This window comes from Stegodyphus dumicola, chromosome 12, assembly GCF_044657685.1.
Source record: "Stegodyphus dumicola isolate Sdum_Otavi_A_Nest chromosome 12, ASM4465768v1".
NCBI classification, from domain to species: Eukaryota; Metazoa; Arthropoda; class Arachnida; order Araneae; family Eresidae; genus Stegodyphus; species Stegodyphus dumicola.
The window spans coordinates 38,382,438-38,406,908 of record NC_140779.1 but is presented as its reverse complement, the minus strand read 5'-3'; the positions used below and the strand labels follow the sequence as shown (position 1 = coordinate 38,406,908).

At 30.7% G+C, this 24,471-nt stretch overlaps 1 protein-coding gene across 3 annotated transcripts in view; it reads right to left on the bottom strand.

Annotated features, from left to right (window-relative positions):
- Positions 1-24,471, bottom strand: part of tmod (tropomodulin) — a 123,476-nt gene that overhangs the window by 10,396 nt on the left and 88,609 nt on the right. For all 3 annotated transcript variants that reach the window (XM_085827637.1, XM_035352267.2, XM_035352269.2), the window contains exons 2-8: positions 15,542-15,683; positions 13,803-13,962; positions 10,362-10,490; positions 8,141-8,230; positions 6,816-6,946; positions 6,581-6,688; positions 1,873-2,016 (exon numbers count right to left, since the gene is read on the bottom strand). In XM_085827637.1, the coding sequence (XP_085683763.1) occupies positions 1,873-2,016; positions 6,581-6,688; positions 6,816-6,946; positions 8,141-8,230; positions 10,362-10,490; positions 13,803-13,962; positions 15,542-15,670 (891 nt within the window). In that variant the 5' untranslated portion in view covers positions 15,671-15,683. The remainder of the gene's footprint in view (positions 1-1,872; positions 2,017-6,580; positions 6,689-6,815; positions 6,947-8,140; positions 8,231-10,361; positions 10,491-13,802; positions 13,963-15,541; positions 15,684-24,471) is intronic.

Below are 24,471 nucleotides of genomic sequence, written 5' to 3'. Positions count from 1 at the left end.
GACCATCGTTACGGTGTCTTTCCTTGACGTTACTGGGATAAAACCGGGTTCCGACCTCTCTCCAAATCAAAACGCGTTGAGAATTGCTTCTGGTACTGAACCGACTCTCATCCTTAAAGAGGACACGACTCCATTGATCAGTTGTCCAGTTTTTGTGCTCTCTGCACCACTGTAAACAGTGGCGTCGGTGGCCAACTTTCAATGGGAGGCAACGTTCAGGATGGCGGGCGAATAGGCCCCCTTCGTGAAGGCATCTGGCTACAGTAAACCACGACACTTGTCGCCCCATTGCTGTACAGATTTGCTGAGCAATGGTGCTTGCTGACTGCTGTCGGCCTCTTTCCGCCTGCAGGATGATATATTGGTCATCCCCTGCAGTTGTCCTCGGGCGGCCACCACCAACCTTTCTAACAGCTGTACCTGTGGTTTGGAATGCTTTCCAAGCTCGCGAAATGACACTTTTGTTGATTCCAAACTCTGCAGCTACACTGGTGACAGTACGCCTCTCCTCCAGCTTTCCGATTATTCTTCAACCTGTGAAGTCATCCAGGTGATTTCTTCTAGCCATATTTCACGAACTGACTCACCGGCACTTGCAGCAAATATGTTGAATTGCGTCTCCATCCTTCCTTTTATTCTACTGTTGAGCTGTGCGTGCCGACATCACATGCTTTGTGTACGCTCACGTCGCCTCCGAAGTTTCGTTCCTGATATTTGCATACGCATGACGTTTCTACTGACTTACGTGTTCATTGTACTGATCTCCAGACCTCCTTTTCTGCAATTTCATGGCTATCTGCTAAATTTTTACATTGTTGCTTAAGTTTTGCACACCAGTTTATAAGTGTGTGAAGAATATTTTTCTGCTATGAGTGTTCCAACAAAAAGAACCACCTTCGTGCCCAGAATGACACGAGATCACAAACCTTTCTCAGAAAAAAGCAGGCATTAACTACCAAATTTAATCTCTTTATATATACATATTAAAACATCGACTACATTACTTAAAACCATAAAAAGAGAATAAAGCAGGGTGGTAACTAAAATTAAGAGATTTGTTAATATGTAAAAAATTCTCTTTCATGTGGATTGTGAAGTATACTATTTTCAACCTTTGGTGGTTTTTCACTTTAGTAAAATGATTCAGATCAGAAATGGTAAACTTGCTTTTTCATCCCACATTTTCAGTTTGTATGCTAAAATAGCTAAGCCATTTTATAATTACATAACGTTTTGAGTTTATATTATTTTTACTCTTTTTAAGAAAACAGGGTAATTTTTTTCTTTTTTTACTTTTGAATCTTTACCATACCATTTACCAGTATAAAGTGTCGAATTAAAAGTTTTTTTTACTGTATTTCCAACTAAAATAATAGTTAACAGCCTTTTACTTCCACCTAATGAATATATTTGAGATATTAAAATATGATTAATTAATATGCATATTTCAATTTCAGATTATTCAGTTTTTGTAATTTACAATTTTTTAATAAAAAATAAATTAACATTTTTTTTTAAGTAATATTTAACTAATTCAATTACTTAGTCCAAAATCCTTTATTATATTGCGTTGTTTTATTCTAATTAACATATGAAACATTTCTTAAAATTTCCAGAATAGTATAATCATTATTTAGAAAAAAAATTCTTTGGCAAAATTACATTTGATTAACAACATAGTCAATTAAAATGAATGTTTATATTTTATTTTAAGTACCTTCCAAATGGAAAGTAATTCTCAAATTAGAATTTTAGTTTAATATAAGAGATATTTTTTAATCTAACCTTACCATAGTAAATACTGTTCACTACAGTTTCGAACTTAATTCTGTTTTATAAATTAGTTTTTTTCAATAATGCTCTATGACAAACCTGGTTTGCAGCACGGAATTCCAGAACAGTTTGATTAGTCAGCAATGCATCTATCAAATCTCTGATCATACTTCCAGACAAGTAGTTTGATTCAACATTCAATGATATTAATGTTTTGTTTTGTTTCAATGCTTCCACCAAAACCTGAAAAGAAAATATTGCATCATTAAGGAAGAGGAAGGAATGATAAAAAAGTTAATGAAAAATTTCATATTTCCAAAACAACTTATAACAGAACATTAATACATTTTTAACAATTGTTAATACATATAAAAGCTTATTAAAACACAGCATATAAAATTGTAATGTAAAAGGAGATTCATAGAAACTGATTTCTCAAACAAGATTTTTAGTGGAAAAAAAGAAAACATTCTACATATTAAGTATATCTATAAATCCTATGAAGTAAACATTACTGCACATTTCCTCTCATTTTTCCTTTACAATAAATAAAAATGTAAAATTTTCACATCACAAATAATATAAAAAGGACCTTAAAATTTCCATGGTTCTAAATTTATGCTTATTATGGGAATAAGGGATACAAACACTTTGCCTGCAATAACTGCATATCATTTATTTCCAAAATATTTCTTTTTCTTTAAAGGACACAAAGTTTTATTTCATATCAGTCTTGAAAGAGCTGAAATATTTTATGCATTTCTTTAATACATGGAGGCATACATGATTATAGAAAAGAAAAGACTGGACAATTTATTTCAGCAAACTGCTCAAATACACAGAAAAAGGCAACTCAAGACAGAGTAGAGATATAAAACGAAGTATTATCAGAAAAATATATCTCTAAAGGACCTATTTTTTAATGGCATGTCATGTTACATATAAATTTATTATTTTCATCATTTAGAACAACTCGAGGCATAATAAATGTAGATCCATCTTCAATATCATATCTAACACATGTAAATGAAATATAAAGTAATGTAATATGAATATTCAAAATAACAATTTTAGTGGAATTTAGAAGCTAAACAAGCATGCTAAATACTAGGTGGGCAGAAACTTTTTATCTCTAAGAATATAAAACATTTGCTATTGGCAATTTCTTATTCAGCACAATAATCATGATAACTGTTTTTCATTCTTTTGATAAATGATAATTGAGTATTTAATTGCTTTTATATATATATATATATATGGCTGGGATAGGATTGGACTTATTACAAATCGAAAGTTTGACAAATGTGCCAAAAGTGGTCCCACTGATCAACAAGTCAGTTTAAATTTAAATAAAAACTTAGGGTACAAATATTTTTCCCTATACGCTTCCTTCTCTGTCCAGTTCCTTTTTTCTAAAATATATTTATGTTCCATTATTTCTAAACTACACCTGCTAGAAATGATAGAAACATATTTTTTGGCAGGCATACATGCTTTCTATTTAATCCAGTGTTCTCAGGTTAGAGTGACTGCTAGTGTATATAATACTTCATTAAAGAATACTTTATATGCGATACATGAATCATCAGTGAATGTAGTGAATTTCTCCTATGTGTAACTATATATTATATTTCTGCTATATCTGCAAATTTCACTTGCTTTAAAAGATAGCTTGAAATAAGCACAAAATATTCCTGGAAGCATTTCCAAACACTCATTTAAAAAAAAAAAAAAAAAAAAAAAGGGCCAGGTTTAAAAAAAAAAAAAAAAAAAAAAATGCCTTTTATTCTAGCAAACACATTAAATCTACTTTTGTATGCAAAGAAGTTGGCCACCTATATTACCTTGTGCTTCTGCCCCTTTCCCATTCTTCCAAAATAGAAAAGTGCTTTAAGTTTGAGTAAATGCACTTGAAAAGCTCCAATGTAAACAACTGGATATTTTTAACAAACATCCTTAAGACACGGGTTTAATTCAGCATACCAGTTCTACATTAAATGTGTTCATCACATTTTTATTGACACTCCCAAGTTTAGAAGTTATTTTAGCAAACCTGCATCTACCAGTGAAAGACAGCATTCAAAGGAAAAACATTATTATTGGCAAGGATAAAAGTCAAACAATGTTATTTTACATTGAAAGAAATATTTGTTCCCTTACTTTACATACAGAACTAACACTGGTACTTTCTGATAACCCACCCTCACAACTTGGGTAGGGAGCATAACATTTGGGACAGCTTTGGCATACTTTTCAGTGTGTAGGAAACATTTTATTTTGCAAGTTTATGCATATTCATACCCCAGAAAATTTTAGTACTGATGAGTTTACATGCTTCATATTTAATTAGGATTTTGCTGATCAAGGTCTCTCCAAGTACTGCCTCCCCCATTTTTTTGTCTTGTTATAATGAACTGTAGTGGAATTGTGCAATGTGGCGTCAAGGAAAGGGTTTTTATAAACAGATCTATATCTATGAGCCATTAAAAAAACTAAATATTTTCCACCAATGAATTAGTTGGGTGTCAGTAAGTATTCTCACATTAAAAAGAATAATATTTTAATTAATTACCAACATGTTAAACACATAAACTTTAAAAATAAACTTTGGCAGAAAATATTCTAAGCAATGATAATTTTTACTTGTAAATACTAAATTGGTTACATAAAGAATTAATGAATGGCTTGATCTTCAGGCTACATTCCTTACATCATACTTGCAAATGAAATAACATTTTGCCACTTTACTAAGAAATTAATTATTATTAAAAAAATTAAGATCATCAAATCATGATACATCAGTAAAAGCTCATAACAAATGCTATATCTTACAACAACCATAGATAAGGAATTCTGAGCAATTCAAAATTTTTTAAATGATGATCAGTAATGATTTTGATGCATAAATAGCGTAAGAAAGATATACTGTTTAATATATTCAAATGATAGAGATTATTTTGAACTAATTACATGAAAATTTTTTTTAAAGGCAAAAATATTTTTATTCCATATAACCCCTTTCTGCAACGGAATTGGAAAAAAGTTCAGATTTTTAATATTATTTTGCATTTTTTAAATAAACACTGAATTTTTAAAATTTTTTTTTTGACTTTTATTTTTTACATTTCAAACATTGTAGACTTCATATCTTGTCTCAAGTTCTATACATACGATAGATGCATACATTTTACTTTCACCAATATTTATGTCAAAGAAAGTCAAACTATAACAAGAACTAGTTCTTTGGAAATTAAGAGTTAAGTTCGAGATATTGCATTTCTCCACATCTCAAATAGTTTACAATTATCCAATGAAACTTTGATTATCTTTCAGTCCCAGTATTATAGTAATGGACATGAGAAAAGACCTGTAACAGAAACTTCTTGCACTACAACCAGAACATATTGTATAGTACAGATAAAAATTCAGATCAGAATTGAAACTTGTCACTTTACAGCTTATCACTCTGTTTACTACACTACTATTTACTATTATGCACAGCAGAAATAAAATATTTAAAATAAATTCAAAGCGATGTCTACCCATAACATGATAAATATCAAATACTTTCAACATGATTTACTTATAATACTTTATTTTATACTCTAGCACCTAGAAGATAATTTTCCATTGAAGTTTCATGTACTGAAACATCAAGCTTTATAAATTGCTTAAAGTTTTTTTTTTTTTTTTTTTTGGGGGGGGGGGTAGAAAAACATAACATCCAACAATTACAAAAAAAAAAAAAAAAAAAAAATTATTTATTTATTTATTTCACACATACAGTTTATTTGAGATTATAGCAATACATTTTCTTAAACAGTATTTAGCCTTTAAAATGATCATATTTTACTACATAACATATTTTAAATAAATAATTTTTGTTTTATTTATTTATTTAATTTTTTTTTTTTTTTTTTTAGTTTCCTAACAGATTTATTTTATCTATTAGACTGTCACAATACTAACAGAAAACACAAAGTAACAGTCAGGAGAAAGATGGATAACTGAATTTCCACTACCTTTAAGAGGTCTGATTTTGCAAAAATTTCCTTCCTCTTTCGTGCAGCCAGAAAGAAAAACGGGTAATGATGCAATCTACAAAGATAGATATTTATTTTTTAGACAGTGCCATCAAAATTGGTTATTGTCTGAATAGTTTTCCCCCTTCCATTTTATCATGCGTTAGAATATGAAAACTGCTGATTTTTTTATTTTATGAAGCTACTATTATTTAATTTTAAAACTAATGAAATCTGAAGTACCACACAGCAAATACTTCTACATTATCTTGCAGAAGCATGGTCAAGATCTGTTAAGAAAACTGATGACTGTTTTTTGGTCACGCTGCGTGACAGTCAATGTATATGGCTAAACAACTTATAGAAATGGGCCCTTCTGAAAGCTTTTTCTGCTTTTGTTTTGCAAAACTGGAAGGAATTATTTTTATTTATATGTTCTTCATCACTTAAATTTCCACAACTAAAAATAGCATTTCAGGGGCACCATATATCAAATAAATAAAAGAAACTGAATCATTACTGAAAAATTACTATGTGGCTATGATAAAAGTTAATTGTGAAGGGTTTAGTTCTTAGTTATGTGCTCTACCAATTATAATTGTTCTATATATTAGTTGGTTAATTAAGAACGTTAATATTTATGATCAGTGATCTTTCTCAACTCGAGACATAAACCACTGGTATCTGCTCTTTTCATCATTTAAAATGTTGATAGTAACTGAAATTTTAAAAGTCACATTGCTTTACAAAGTGTGAAAAAATAATGAGAAGAAGGAACTTAATACCTCAGCTGATGCATCATACAGATCTACATTTGCCAAACTGAGATATTCCAAATGAGTATTAGTCTTTAAGCCTTCAAATAATCTCTTCATTTTTTCTCTTGAAATATTCTGGTAAAAACAATTGTAAAAATTAATACTTAATTCATAGCATTAGATAATAAATTATTCAGATTTACAATACGGTACATACATAAAAAGAAAATTAGAGCTTGCATAATAAAATTCATAATACTACCCTAATGTTATTCCAATTTAATTTCTTCAGGGATGAATCATTATCTATAACCTGCTGAAGAGTTTTATCAACATCAGTATCATTATCAGGTTCCAAAGGCAAAACTTTAGGTTTTGTAGCATGAACAATACCTATGGTTTCAAAAACACTAATTACAATCATATTTTATACATTAATATATATAAAAAAATTTGATAATAAAATACTAATAGCTGTAAGATAGAACATTTTGATACAAGTTTTTTAATGACAGGAAAAACATATTTAAATATATTAAAAATTTTTATGTAGATTATCAATAATATTTTAAGATAATTGATTCTTCTCTAATGTTTCATGTTTTCTAGTTAAAATATTACACACACATAATTCATATTAATAATTAAATCAAATTTAATGAACAATGAATTTTTTTTCCATTTAGAATTAAATATGATTTTTTTTAATACAGACACTAAATCTCTTGATGACAAAATAAAAAAATTTACAAATATATTTTATTTACTTTTTAATCCTCATACACAGCGATTATTTTAATATATATTGTGAAAAGGATAGAAACATAGTACTTTACATGTTACATTCAATACAAAAGCTTATATATCTAAATGTTTACATAATAATATATGAAATATGTGTTCTACTTCTGCTAAGTACAAGAAATAATTTAAAATAAACACAGATATTAATTAAAGCCATAATATCAGAAACACATTTATTAAAATATTTCAAACAACCTTGCATTTACAAGGGCAAACACAGGCCTTTTCTTTATTTCTTTCACAGCAATTAAAGAACAGTTTATGTTGAAAGTCTTGCTTTACAATTCACATCACATGATTCGCACATGCACGCCACCTTGAAATTAGAGCATTTCTGAAAATTAGTAATGGACAATTGCAGGAAAGATGAAACCAATAACTTCTATTCTGTGTGTTATATATGTAATTAGTTAGTAATGTGTTAGATTATTGCTATCAAGTGCCTTAGATTGCCTTCAGTTAACAAAAATAATCCTGGTCTCTTTTGGATTCGAAGAAAAGAAATTTTCTCACAAGGTAAGACAAGGGAGGGGGACAAATGAAGTATTTCCTTATTCTTTTATTTTCAACATATTAAAGAATTCTTAAGCAATTTTTCATGAGAATAACCTCATTCAATACCTTGCTTTCCATGGGGCAAGATTTATTAATTTTTTTATGAATGCACTTGTTTATAAAATCAAGTTATCGATAACTACAGACCACTTTAAAAAACTATGCATAAATTTTCAGATATTTAATTCCATTACTAGAAACTTTATTCGCTAAATAAAAAATACATACTTTCAAATCTGTCTCCAATTTTCTGTCCTTTGTTTAAAATGGAAGAATGGAATTGATCTTGATTTAGCATACTATGCAAACCCAAAATAGCTGCAAAAAATTTTACTTTTTTAAACAACAATGCTACGAGTTGAAATTGAAGTGCAGATTTTATAAATGACATACTGAACACAATACTACAAAAATATATATTTCTATTAATTAGTATTTTAAACATAAATTCCATCAGTTTCAGATTTAATAAGCTTGTTTATAATTTTATACATGGTTTATATTCTAGACATATACTAATAACTTAAAAGATTCATAATTAAGTAATATTCACAATCTATGTAGCAAATATATATATATATATATATATATATATATATATAATACTTCTCTTAAATAATATATTCTGTCAAATGATCCCTCCATTTAGAACAATTGCTTAACAATTTCAAAACTACATATGCATGTTTCTTAGATTCATACATAAAAAGAGAAAATGCACATTAAATTTTAAAAAAAGTGTATCTAAAGCATATGAGATGAGAAATGCATACCCTCCAAATATATAAATCCAATATAATTTCAGACCGCATTATGTCTATTATAACCCTTTCCTTCATTTCAAAAGCCAGACAATACAATGTCAATGCCTAACAACTTGCAGTATTACCGATGCTGTCATGCAATAAGACTAGTCTGAAACAAAATAATGCCCATCCACATTTAGTGTACATTCCTAAAGAGTGCATGCCATACCACAACTTTCCTTTAATCTGGCAATTCTCTATACTTTCCAACACACAAATCCATATAAGGCAAGTCAAAAATGCTGATTATCATCCTATATTCTCCAATCTATTAATATTAGTTCTTTATATCAAAAGCACACAAATTGTATAGCTGTTATATTTATTAGGTAGTTTCCTTCAAAATAATTTCCAATGCATATTTTCACAGTTTAGCAACATTTATAGAAATTATTTTCATAAAATTCTGTTGTCGTTGATGGCAACTTGATGAGAATCGGTACGTTCTTAAATGTCTATGACGTAATCTTGGAAAAAAAAAATCAAATACCTTCAGTTTCATTTTTAAGTAAATCACACAGACCCATAGTTACAAAAAAATTCAATAAAAATTTATTGAAGATGGGTATTACCTGAAAACACTGAAAATGAAATTAAACAATACATAATTAAAAAAGAAATTAGCCATTTAATTTTTGACAATCAATATTGGTGAGTAATCTCTAAATCTGGTTAATGTATCAATTAATACATTATATAATCTTACGCATAAACACAGATGATTACCTGAAATAGAAATCTCTTGGCATAATTTGAGTTCTCGAATATTTGCTAAATGTTTTATGAAAATTATCTCCATATTTAAAAACAGATATTATAAAAGTCACTTTAAATGATTTTTTGGAAATTCATAAGCATTTATTAACAGTAATGACAAGTTTAGCATTTTATTATAACTCAGAAAATGACAATTACAACTGAAGGCGTGTCTGGAGCTGAGTAACTCAGATTTTTCTGAAAATGGAATCATCTTTTCACAAATTTTAGACAATTTGGAAACAAACTCAATTTTGCATAAATACATTTTATATTTTTTAGTGAAATTTCAAGCCAACTTAATCTAAATACAAAATTTAAAGATTTCAGAAAATCTTTTGAGATCTAGGGTGTAAGAATATCAATTGCTTTGAGAAAATTAACTCATTAAAAAAAACTGATAATCTAGCCAGTGACAAGTGCAGATAGACAATAAATATTACTCAATTACCATACAACACGAAAAAGTGCATTAATTTTTCAAACATGTAAAGATAATATAAGACTTAAACTGTAATAATGCACTATATAATGAATACTTTCAATACATATAAATTCATATTAAAAGAAAAGATTTATTTAGTTTTACCTCAAGATGCAGTACTTAAACATTTTAGCATGTTTCTTAGATTAAAAACCATATACAAATCCTTCAACTAATAAAAAAATCATATAAAATAATAATAATAATGATAACCTCATAAACTGAAGGAAGAGTTTTCACATACACACATCTCATTGCTTTAAAATTTTAGTTTCACATATCTAGAATTTATGTCAAGTAAACTATTTAAATCTTTTTTTTTTTTTTTTTTTAAATGCTGATATAAGTAACTATGATACTTTCTATAATTTTCATGCTTTAAGAGAAAGAGTTTAAAACTTACCAGCTAAATCAACTAATTCTGCTTCATCAGCAGTGCCCAAAGCTTGTTCATATTCATCATCAAGATCCAACTCAATTTCTAAATCGTCAGATTTAGGTTTTGGCATTTCTTTCGGCTTCCATATCTTTCCTGCAAAAGTCATTTCAGAAATTATGCAAAGTATATAAATGATCGGTCAAGTACTTTAAGGTTAATTTCAGCTTAAAAAAATAAGCGGTTGATCTTTACATTATGGTAACTTGGTGATTTTTTGGCGAAAATTTGGCAACCAACTCTCCTACAGCAACCCTCTATTTTTTTTTCCCCCGCCACCATTTTGTCTTCACGAAGTAAAGACATGTTTCTTTTCTTTTTATCTACTGAACACTTCTTCCAACAATCTACTAGCCGAATTACACTTATGCTAGAAATTTTATCAAACAAAACTGCTTAATCATGACAAATATTCACTGCAAAATTGGGAAAAAGTGCACAATACCATACTCCTTACGCGTTTTTCAAAATAACACATACACATAAACCATGCACACGCCGACTTATTTTTACTTAAAAAAAATCCCAGAATTGCACAAAAATGGCATTGCGCACACTCTTCACTATATCCATGTACACTGCTTTTTTCTCATAAATTAGAAAAATTTCACGAAAATACATGACAATTTTCTCAATCTTTAAACCCGGTAAAAAGAACATATATGAAATTACCTGATCGCGAAAAAGTATTTACCCTTTCCAAATATGAACATTTCCACATATAAAATAAATAAAATATCCAAAAACTTTTACCTCTAAATCATCTATTACATTATATACGTCACCAACGAATTCATACCGCAAGCATTACAAATACTTAGTATCAAATATTTAAATTATTTCCATGCACGTTTACTTCAACTTAAACGTGTACCAAATTCCTACAAACATAAAATTCACAAAATAACTATCATTTAATTAAAATATCACTAAACCATGTACACGCAGACTTACTTTTACTTAAAAAAAACATCCCAGAATTGCACAAAAATGGCATTGTGCACACTCTTCACTATATCCATGTACACTGCTTTTTTCTCATAAATTAGAAAAATTTCACGAAAATACATGACAATTTTCTCAATCTTTAAACCCGGTAAAAAGAACATATATGAAATTACCTGATTCCGAAAAAGTAATGAACATTTCCACATATAAAATAAATAAAATATCCAAAAACTTTTACCTCTAAATCATCTATTACATTATACACGTCACCAACGAATTCATACCGCAACCATTACACATACTTAGTGTCAGATATTTAAATTATTTCCATGCACGTTTAGTTCAATTAAAACGTATACCAAATTCCTACAAACATAAAATTCACAAAATAACTATCATTTAATTAAAATATAATTAAATTCAAAAACACTACTTAAAATATAAATGAGCACATACATTAAATTAATACATACATAAACACCCATTTGGAATTCACTTTACTTACAGCCATGGGATCCAAAAATTCACGAACACTGTTTCACACAACACAGAATAAAGCCAAATACAAAATTTCCAGATATTTTCCCGATTTCCCCCCTTTTCCGATTAAAGAACCGTAATTCGTCCATTAATATCACATGACATATCCCATGATCTCTCATTTTCCTCACACAAAATAATGCGTAATCGGAACTGAGTACTGCTCACATCATTACCAAAGTGCCAGGTAGTAACCTTTATCGCCTCCAAAATGTCGCCAAACTACCAGTTACCATATTGTAAAGATCAACCCATATATGAAATTACCTGATCACGAAAAAGTATTTACCCTTTACAAATATGAACATTTCCACATATAAAATAAATAAAATATCCAAAAACTTTTACCTCTAAATCATCTATTACATTATACACGTCACCAACGAATTCATACCACAAGCATTACACATACTTAGTATCAAATATTTAAATTATTTCCATGCACGTTTATTTCAACTTAAACGTATACCAAATTCCTACAAACATAAAATTCACAAAATAACTATCATTTAATTAAAATATCACTAAACCATGTACACGTCGACTTATTTTTACTTAAAAAAACATCCCAGAATTGCACAAAAATGGCATTGCGCACACTCTTCACTATATCCATGTACACTGCTTTTTTCTCATAAAGTAGAAAAATTTCACGAAAATACATGACAATTTTCTCAATCTTTAAACCCGGTAAAAAGAACATATATGAAATTACCTGATCGCGAAAAAGTATTTACCCTTTACAAATATGAACATTTCCACATATAAAATAAATAAAATATCCAAAAACTTTTACCTCTAAATCATCTATTACATTATACACGTCACCAACGAATTCATACCACAAGCATTACAAATACTTAGTATCAAATATTTAAATTATTTCCACGCACGTTTACTTCAACTAAAACGTATACCAAATTCCTACAAACATAAAATTCACAAAATAACTATCATTTAATTAAAATATAATTAAATTCAAAAACACTACTTAAAATATAAATGAGCACATACATTAAATTAATAAAAATTACCTTACAATCCTAATTACTTTAAACTAAATCATTGCTAATAACAATTTTCCCAATAATACCAAATTCCTTTCCACCTTACATTTAGAACAATGCATAAAAATAATATCCTCAAATAATTAAAAATACTAACTTACCTAATCTTCTTCAGAATCTTGATTACGTGGCGGATACACTTTTCTAATTCATTCAATAAAATTATTGAAAGATTTTTTCTGCGAATTGTTCCTCCATACTTCCTCCGCTAAATAAAAAGCAAACTTCTCTTTATCACAATGCCTAAATACCCATTTCGAATTCACTTTAGTTAGGGCCATGGGATCCAAAAATTAAACAACACTGTTTCACACAACACAGAATAAAGCTAAATACAAAATTTCCACATTTTTTCCCGATTTCCCCCCTTTTCCCATTAAAGAACCGTAATTCGTCCATTAATATCACATGACATATCCCATGATCTCTCATTTCCCTCACGCAAAATAATGCGTAATCGGAACTGAGTACTGCTCACATTATTACCAAAGTCCCAGGTAGTAACCTTTATCGCCTCCAAAATATCGCAAACTACCAGTTACCATATTGTAAAGATCAACCAAATAAGCTAAGACCTTATATTCATCAATACTTTTAGGATTGCAGACTGAAAGAAAAAAAAAAAAAAAAACTAAAAAAAAAACTATAAAATTACAATTAAGTTAAATGGCCTATGACATGCATAGTAAGCACTTGTTAGATTTCTTACAGTTAAAAACAATTTTTGAATTAGTTTTGATACATTTTAATTAATTTCAAGTTTCCTACATAAACAGGATAAGGTATTCAGTACATAAAAAAAGTAAATTTACCAAGATGCAACAATTTTTCATAAAAAAGTCACATATCTGACCTCGTTTCAGTCCTGGCTCATATGGTTTCACCTCAGGCCAATCAGCTTGTTCTCTAGCAGTTCTTTCCAAATATTCCAGCAATTTTTTCCGATTTAAAGGTCCAGTAGGAGCCTTTTTTGTTTGATCTTTACATCGTTGTGAAGGAGGGAGAAGAGAATCCTAAATATAAATATTTTATTATGAAGATTGATGACAACATATATAAGGAGGTTCTATCAGACATAATACATATATATATATCTTGCCTAAAAAAAAGTGAGGGACAGTTCTATATCTCCCATTCTACTGAGACAAGACGAAAATTTAACTTGCATTTCTTATGGCTTAAAAGTGAGACTTAGGATAAATATTAGATTTATATATACCATTGTTCTAACATAGGAATTCTGACGTAAAATAAAAATTTTTCTGAAATGACGTACCAATTTTTTTCGATATTTTACGATTCAAACTATGCCAAAGTGCCAAGTTTCGTAAAAATCGTAAGAGGAGTTTTTAAAAATAAGTTGTCAAAACTTTAGCTTCTCAATATAATTAAATTTGGTTAATGTTTATTAATCTCTCTCTTTAATAAACTTACTTGAATCCATTTTTCATAGTTTGAAATTTAGGTCCAATCCAAATTAAATTCGCAGATATTTTCTGAAATATTTTTTAAATTGGTATCTTTCAGAAATTTAAAAATTTTTTAAAATTATAACCTATAAACTTTTTATCATCTTAAAATAGATGTATTTCTAGGCATACCTTCAGGTATATGTGAATTTATATATTAGCACGTTTTGAAATTTGGTTTATAAGTGATAACAACAACAAATGTGCTTTACGCACTTTGTTAAGATTATTTTAAAAAATGAACAATGCATTTTCCCCATTCATGTACAATGGGGGAAAAGAAAATAGATTACTATAAATTAAGAATTTTGCAAAGTGCATTATTCTTGGCACAAACTAAAAAAGTGTGGCTAGATGAATTTTTAAATTTCTTGGCAAGTTTCTCACCAAATTTTACAAAATATGATATTTGGACATTACTTGAGTAGTAAAATCAAAATACAGAAACAAACTGGTCAGAAAAGTCCAATTTTCTGAAAAAATACCTATGTTAGAAGAATGCTATGTATAAATCTAATATATATCCTAAGCCTCACTTTTGAGATATGAAATGTAAGTTAAATTTCGTCGATTGGTCCAGTAGAAGAGCAAATAAAGAACTGCTCCTTTTTTTTTTTTCCATGTGCAGAGAGTACATAACAATTTCATACATGTAAATAAATTTATTGCTTCCTATTTTGAATACAGTAATACATCAAGGTATGTATCAGGTACAAATCTTTCATTTTTTCAGTAAAACATATCTTTTTAAAATAAAATAACATTAAAAGAATTATTTATACTCATTAAAAAAATTCACAGAAATGTTTTTGTATTTAACGCATAATTTATAAATAATAATATATATAAATACCTACTAAATATAACTAACTAGAAATTTATGTATGCATTTACAGTATACTATATTTTAATTTTTGTTTTATCCATTTCAAATGCATCACTTGAAACATTATTATTAAAAGAAAAATGAGGCGGGTGATTATATTTTGATATGCAATGAGAAGAAAAATTCAGCTATAAAAATTTAAAAAAAAAAAAAAAATCACTGGATTATAAAAAAAATTTTGAATCTGATAAAAATTACATAATATGCAAAATAAATATACAATAAATGTTTACTTACATCAGGATCAACCTCATTACTCAACTGCTCAAGTTCTTCAGTAGTAAGAGATGCCAACAAATCATCAATATCATTATCATCTAAATCCTTTACTTCTTTTCCCAATAATTTAGTCGCAAGAAATGACATTTTCTTTTAAATCCTAGAACAACGGTAAAAAACTAATGAGGGCAAAACTTAAAGCTTTCTGTAAGTTTCAAAGCAAAAATATATTAGAACATTTAAGCTGTTCAACATCATTTGCAAAATTCGGTGAATCTTCGGATTATGGTAACTCGGCAATTTCTTGGTGAAAATTTGGCGACCAACCCTGCTACAGCAACCTTTTTTTTTTTTTTTTTATACTCAACATTTTTTCCAACAATCTGCTAGCCGAATTACGCTTATGCTAGAACTTTTATGGAACAAAAGTGCTTAATCATGACGAAGATTAGGTGCGAATTTGGGAGAAAGTGCAGAATTGTGCACTGCTTCGCGTGTTTTTAAGAATTGCACATACGTGGTATTCATGTACACGCCGACCTATTTTCACTTAAAAAAAATCCCAGAATTGCACAAAAATGGCATTGCGCACACTCTTGACTTTATCCATGTACACATCAAACTATTTTCTCTTAAAAAGTAAAAAAAAAAAAAATTGACAAAAATCCAATTCTTTCTTTTGTAAAAAGCGCCTAACAAATAAGTGGGCGATTCTGAACTTTAGCAGCGAAATTGTTTCTAAGTGCTTATTAGCTAAAAAATCACGATCAGAATTATCCAGAAAATGTCGCATGACATGTCTAATGATCTCTCATTTCTCTGAGACAAAATAATCTGCGATTCGAACTGTGTACTTCTCAAATTATTGCTAAAGTCCTACCTAGTAACCTTTATCGCCTTACCAAAATGTCGCCAAACTTCCTGTTACCATATTCCAAAGATTAGCCCAAAATTCTTTTTATGTAGATATAAGTAAATAATCAAGGAATATATTACAGCAATAACTGTCATTACTGATATTTCTCCTTTCAATAGACTTTTACTTTTAATTTCTAAAACAAATATAGATTTGTGCCTTTGCCAAAAAACAATATAGTTTACATCTTTCCAAGAACCTAAATGCTGAAACAATGTGGTTGGTTAGTTTATTTCCTTATGGCAGAGCAAACTAGGGTTATCTTCCTAAGGGTAGGGATGGATATTTTCGTGAAGGATATTCTAAAGGTACGCGGCTCATAGCAACTCGCTCAGCCGCTGGCGGGCAAATGAAATTAGAACTCATTTAAAAACTGAAGAGCAGATTAAATGGAACAAATTTGGTAATGATACTATAATACAGTACTAGTCATTCGATTCCGGATTATAGATCATCAATTTAAATCTGGTAAGATGACATGAAGAAATGATACAATTAAAAAAATGAAACCGTAATTTATGAAATAAAGAGCAATTATGAACTAAAGGATATCAAAATTTTCACACACCAAAAAAAAGCTTACTATTTATTTCTTTACTTTATCAAACATTTCTTTCAATGTAAGTTGTTTAAGTTGCTTCATTTTTTGTGCTAATACTTTCTCTTTAATTCTAAAAACAGACATATTTTCTTAAGTTCCACTGTTCAAATCCTGTAATTGCTGTGTCGAGAATACAGACTAACTTGTCAATCGAAATTTTTTCGTTTTCAATAACCTCTCTGTCACTTTCATCACTATCGGAAGCGGTATTTTCTGGATCTAGAACCATACTACAGATTTCGCCGTTCGTTAATTGATTGATGATTAGGCATAATCTTTTTGACATAATCGAAAGTTCAAGCTTAATTTTTATAAAATTGCTCTAACAGTCTGCAAAAAATAATAAGCCAGATCCAATTAGAAGATTAAGGAACAGCGCAATCTGCAACACCAACTGAAATGCCTTAGAATCAGTAAAGATAATTTTAGCCTAGCTTATACTGTCCGTTATACATTAAACGTGCATGCGTAAAGTATAATAATATAAAAAAAAAAGTTTATGGCTTTGAGGTCTGGATTATAGATCATTCCAGATAATGGACATCCGGATTACTGACTTTGCACTGTAATAAACTCTCTCGTAACTGGCACCTAGTTAACTGACAATACCCAAATTATGGCACTTTTGAAGGACTAAATTTAAATCCGAAATAAAGAACTACGAGATAAAAATATGCAATGGGCTAATGATTTGAAGACTTAATAATGGAAAACATTTTTGTTATATTTCTGCCTCCCATTTTTTAATATGGTTTAAAATAGTTACATAATTATTTCAAAGACTCTAGTCTTATTAAGCATTTCATCATGGACATGGTTTAAAAGGCTAATCTTTGGAATATGGTAACAGGTAGTTTGGCGACATTTTGGAGGCGAGAAAGGTTACTACCTAGGACTTTGGTAATAATGTGAGAAGTACTCAGTTCCAATTACGCATTATTTTGTGTGAGGGAAATGAGAGATCATGAGATATGTCATGTGACATTAATGGACAAATCACTGTTCTTTAATCGGAAAAGGGGGTAAATTTGTAAAAATATCTGCTGTACTTTATAGCAGTAGTTTCATTCTATGTTCTGTGACACAGTATTGTTTAATATTTGGATCCCATGGCCCTATATAAAGTAAATCCGAAATTTTTATTGCGTTTATGTGTAATTGAAAAGAATTGCTTAATTGCGGATAAGTATGAATGTCCAATATGTGGGAATGAAATGAGATTATGTGAAAGGAAGGATATAAGTTTGAATGGCGGTGCAAGAAACCTAGTGAAAATGGACATTTTGTGATCCGCCATGCACTCAAGATTCTGTAGAAGATTAGGTAAGTTAGTATTTTAATTATTTGAGGATATTATTTTTATGCATTGTTCTAAATGTAAGGAGTAAATAAATTAATATGGTATTATTGGAAAATTGTTATTAGCAAGGATTTAGTTTAAAGTAATTAGGATTGTAAGCTAATTTTTATTAATTTAATGTATGAGCTTATTTATATTTTAAGTAGTGTTTTTTAATTTAATTATATTTTAATTTAATGATCGTGATTTTGAGGGTTATATGTTTGTAGTATTTTGGAATACGTTTGAGTAGAAGTAAATGTGCATGGAAAGAATTTTAAGTATTTGACACTAAGTATTTGTAATCATTTTTAATGTTTTGTTATAAATTCGTTGGTAACGTTTATAATAGATAATTTAGAGGTAAAAGTTTTTGGATATTTTATTTTATACGTGCATGTCTATCCTTGGAAAGGGTATATACTTTTTCGCGATCAGGTAATTTCATATATGTCCTTTTTACTGAATATTCACAAAATTTTCATGCATTTTCGTGAAATTTTTCTAATTTATGAGAAAAAAGCAGTGTGCATGGATATAGCGAAGAGTGTGCGCAATGCCATTTTTGTGCAATTCTGGGATGTTTTTTTAAGTAAAAATAAGTCGACGTGTACATGGTTTAATTATATTTTAATTAAATGATAGTTATTTTGTGAATTATATGTTTGTAGCAATTTGGTATACGTTTCAGTGGAAGTAAAAGTGCATGGAAATAATTTAAATATTTGAGACTAAGTATTTGTAATCATTTTTAATGTTTTGTTATAAATTCGTTGGTGACGTTTATAATAGACTAGCTGTACCCGCCCGGCGTTGCCCGTGCATTTAGAAAATGCAGATAAGTGAATAGCGCAGGAATAGTAGTGTAGGACATGTAGACTGTCTCTCTCTCTTCCCCCCCCCACACACACAACATTCCCCGTCGATAAAAAGGAACAATATATCCTAACCATGAGCCATCTGTTAAAAAATTAGTTTAAATGAGAACAGACCTCATATTAGCACATGCTAGGAAACCGTAGTCATGTGGTTATAATCATTGGTCTTGAAGTATAAAGAAAAGTAAACATAAAAAATTCAAAATCAAAGATAGGAAAGAGTTGAAAGGGAAAGATAGAGAGTACAGTACAGAAAAAATAAAAAGTAACGAAAACATGGATGAAATAAAACATCCTGCTTACAGGAAATTTGGAGTTAAGAACCAATTAAATTTTTAATTTAAGTGTAAGTTAAATTTAGATGACAATGAATTAGAAGAGGAGAGTGTTTGTGTATGTTTGTGGAGCTCGGGCTGGGGTCGCAAGGGCCCCTGACTGATTAATGTCTGTTGGTACGGCAGCACCATTCGGATTATTGCTCACGCTCTCAAGAGAGCACTAAACAATAACATCACTATTTAAAGCATGATAGTCAGAGTTAGTTTGGGAGAGTGGAGAGTGGCAATAATTTTTCGTTAGATTGTCCTTTTCGTTAGAGAGCCTCGGGATAAACTATATTTAATGTTCTTCCATTCGGAGCTAAGATGTGTAGATTATCGGCATTACCAACTCTTGAACAACCCACGTACAGTTGACCATGGAGAAACACGGCTTACGGAGGTCGAGCCCTACAACTTTGAGAGATTGTCCTTGTGCCTTATTAATGCTCATCGCGAAACTCAAACGAACAGGGAATTGTAGACGCTTAAACTGAAACTGGAGATCGGAAGGGATTATAGGAATTCTTGAAATAAACACATCTTCGCCTGCAGCATGTCCGGTCATGATGGTGGCTTCTATAATATTTGGCATCAGTTTCTTGATAGAAAGTCTTGTTCCATTGCAAAGTGCAGGCGGATCCAGATTCCTGAGGAGAATTATCGGTGCTCCAACCTTCAAGTCCAATATGTGGGAGGGTACTCCAGGTGGCTCTAATTTGTTGAGAAACTCTGTCGTATAGTTGACAGCCTCGTCAATATTGCATGTCGTGTCTATAGATTTGTAAATAAGAAGAGTTCCGGGTAAGTTCTGTAAAAGTTCCTTGTTGATAACACTGACGGCTCCGTTTGTTGGGGCAAGAATTGCTCTTTCGCACAGCCATGCGTGATCAGTGAAGTGGTGAATCACATTCGGAAACACAGCCTCTTTCAGTTCTTCTTCAGTAGTCACAATCCTTCCAATGCCTTGCATCGCTACATATCCATCTTCATTTTCTGAAGTAAGGGCTCCATTTCCTAGTTTCAGTAGATTATCTGCAAACTGCTGGGCAGAGGGATCACCGTTGAGATGAACTCGCATGTTAGTCGATAATCCAAGTGTTTGAATGCCATTCCAGATGTAAGAAGATTTTATGCAGACCTGCATTTCATCTGCCCTCGTTCCACGCGGAATAACTGGTAGCGTCTGTCGAAAATCGCCTGCCAAAACCATTACGACGCCTCCCATTCTGTCATTGTTCCGTCTGAGGTCTTTCATGGTGACATCTAATGCTTCGAATGCGGCTTTGTGGGACATGGTACACTCGTCCCAAACGATGAGCTTGCAATCCTGTAGAACCTTTGCCTTTCCTGAATTCCTTGGGATGTTACACGTTGGAGTCTCTGTGCTTGTCAGATTTAAGGGTAACTTGAACGCCGAGTGAGCAGTCCTACCACCTGTCAAGAGTGTAGCAGCAATGCCGGATGAAGCGACAGCCAGGGCAATCTCATTTCTGTGCCGCACCTTTGCCAAAATAAGGTTTAACTCTCTGCAGTCTTGAGTTTCTTTCTGGGGTGTTTTCTTCTTCTCTTCTTCTTCGACTTCTTTCTGCGTCCTGTCGTTGTCTTGAGTTTCTTTCTGGGGTGGTTTCTTCTTCTCTCCTTCTTCGACTTCTTTCTGCGTCCTGTCGTTGTCTTGAGTTTCTTTCTGGGGTGGTTTCTTCTTCTCTCCTTCTTCGACATTTTTTGTTAGCCTCTACTGTAGAATTGGGTGCTCCTTTGACTTTTTAAGTGAAAATAGATCAAGGAGTACATGGAAAAATTCAAGGGACTGTGCAATTCTCTGATATTTATAATAGATAATTTCTGCATCCTGTCGTTGTCTTGAGTTTCTTTCTGGGGTGGTTTCTTCTTCTCTCCTTCTTCGACTTCTTTCTGCATCCTGTTGTTGTCTTGATTCTCTTTCTGGGGTGGTTTCTTTTTCTCTCCTTCTTCGACTTCTTTCTGCGTCCTGTCGTTGTCTTGAGTTTCTTTCTGGGGTGGTTTCTTCTTCTCTCCTTCTTCGACTTCTTTCTGCGTCCTGTCGTTGTCTTGAGTTTCTTTCTGGGGTGGTTTCTTCTTCTCTCCTTCTTCGACTTCTTTCTGCGTCCTGTCATTGTCTTGAGTTTCTTTCTGGGGTGGTTTCTTCTTCTCTCCTTCTTCGACATTTTTTGTTAGCCTCTACTGTAGAATTGGGTGCTCCTTTGACTTTTTAAGTGAAAATAGATCAAGGAGTACATGGAAAAATTCAAGGGACTGTGCAATTCTCTGATATTTATAATAGATAATTTCTGCATCCTGTCGTTGTCTTGAGTTTCTTTCTGGGGTGGTTTCTTCTTCTCTCCTTCTTCGACTTCTTTCTGCATCCTGTTGTTGTCTTGATTCTCTTTCTGGGGTGGTTTCTTCTTCTCTCCTTCTTCGACTTCTTTCTGTGTCATGTCGCTGCCTTGCTTCTCTTTCTGGAGTGGTTTCTTCTTGTCTCCTTCTTCGACTTCTTTCTCTCTCTTGTCGATTTTTATTTTCCAAACATTTCTTTTTTCGAGGTGGCTGCGGCATATTTCTTCTAAAATCTGAAAAGCAAAAGTTAAGCAACCAACAGAAGAATGATTACAAAAACTGAAGAAAACGCTACAATAAAGAAATCAATTGTTATAATCGAACGTTATTTGAAAATAAATAATAGCAACACGATCAGTGAGTCAAAAAACCATGATAATATTAATTAAGAAACAAAAAGTTTATAAAGTGCAATTCTGAAAAAAAAAAAAAGAAATTAATGTGTCATGAAAACAGCAAACTAAAGCTACAAAAAAGAAATGAATTGTAATTAATCGATTTAATGTATCGTCAAAACAGCAAACTAACGCTAGAATAAAGAAATCAATTGTTACAATCGAACGTTATTTGAAAACAAATAATAATATCAGTGAGTCAAAAAAACCGTGATTAATTAATTATAAATAATTTTTTAAAAATTTTTCTAATTCAAAAATCGAAAATCGGGCTTCGAGGTCTGGTGGCCAGCCCCTTTGTGCTTCCGTATAAAAAATTCCAGGTCCCTGCGTGCGATAGATTTGGCTGGAGAGCTCGGTCAGACAGACAGACAGACACATTACACTTGCTTTTATTATTATAGATAATTTAGAGGGAAAAGTTTTTGGATATTTTATACGTGCAAATGTCCATCCTTGGAAAGGATATATACTTTTTCGCGATCAGGTAATTTCATATATATCCTTTTTACCAAATTTAAAGATTCACAGAATTTTCATGCATTTTCGTGAAATTTTTCTAATTTATGAGAAAAAAGCAGTGTACATGGATATAGTGAAGAGTGTGCGCAATGCCATTTTTGTGCAATTCTGGGATGTTTTTTTAAGTAAAAATAAGTCGACGTGTACATGGTTTAATTATATTTTAATTAAATGATAGTTATTATGTGAATTATATGTTTGTAGCAATTTGGTATACATTTGAGTGGAAGTAAACGTGCATGGAAATAATTTAAATATTTGACACTAAGTATTTGTAACCATTTTTTATGTTTTGTTATGAATTCGTTGGTGACGTTTATAATAGATAATTTAGAGGTAAAAGTTTTTGGATATTTTATTTATATTATACGTGGAAATGTTCGTCCTTGGATAGGGTATATACTTTTTCGCGATCAGGTAATTTCATATATGTGCTTTTTACAGAGATTAAAGATTCACAAAATTTTCCTGCAAATTTTTGTAATTTATGAGAAAATAGCATGTAGATGGATAAAGTCAAGAGTGTGCGCAATGCCATTTTTGTGCAATTCTGGGATGTTTTTTTAAGTAAAAATAAGTCGACGTGTACATGGTTACTGTGTATGTGCGATTTTGAAAAATGCGGCAAGGAGTTTGCGATTCTGCACTTCTTCCCAATTTTGCAGTTAATATTTGTCATGATTAAGCAGTTTTGTTCCATAAAATTTCTAGCATAAGTGTAATTCGGCTAGCAGATTGTTGGAAAAAGTGTTGAGTAAATAAAAAGAAAAGAAACATGTCTTTACTTCGTGGAGACAAAATGGCGGCGAAAAAAAAATAGAGGGTTGCTGTAGCAGAGTTGGTCGCCAAATTTTCGCCAAAAAATCGCCAAGTTACCATAATCCAAAGATCAACCATTTAAAATATTGTAAAAAGCCAATAAAGACAATAAACTTGTAAAAAGACATTAATTTAAGAATTTACTATGCTTTCATGGTTCAAAATTCAGATTTGCCGGTTTGTATCACATGACCCCAAGTGATCTCATCTCACGTAAACTATGAGACAAAAATCTAATTCTCTCAGTAATTATCTACATTAATTTCAAGTTAAATCTTAATTTGGAATACAAGTTTAAATGCAAGAATTATTTCAATTCGCACGAATAGCTTACTCAGAAATTATGTAAAACCGCAATAGGTTAGATTTGAATTTAGGGTACCCCTTGCATTATTGCGATGCTGTTGTTTCATTTATCGTCAAGTTGTTGTATCATTTATGGCAACCTATTATGACAATCGTTTATGGAATGTTATGACATAATCGTTTGCATTATTCCAAAAAATTTTTAATCATGAGATGTTTTGCAAGGGCTATTGTGGTTTGTGTTACTTAGGAAGTACATTGCTTATTTCATTGTTTAGACGGCACAATGGCAGAATGTAGTAAGATTAATTTCAAGTTTCTGTGCAATTTGGAACGAATGGGGAAAAGTGCCTTTACTGACTGGTGTGTAAAGTTTATTTAGCAGCTATTTTCCAGACAGTCCGGAACTACGTCCGGATTTATGTGGCAACGCTGATATATGGAATCTAGTTCAGATAATTTAAGGAAGTTTTTGGACGCTGTTAAGGAATTTTGCATGC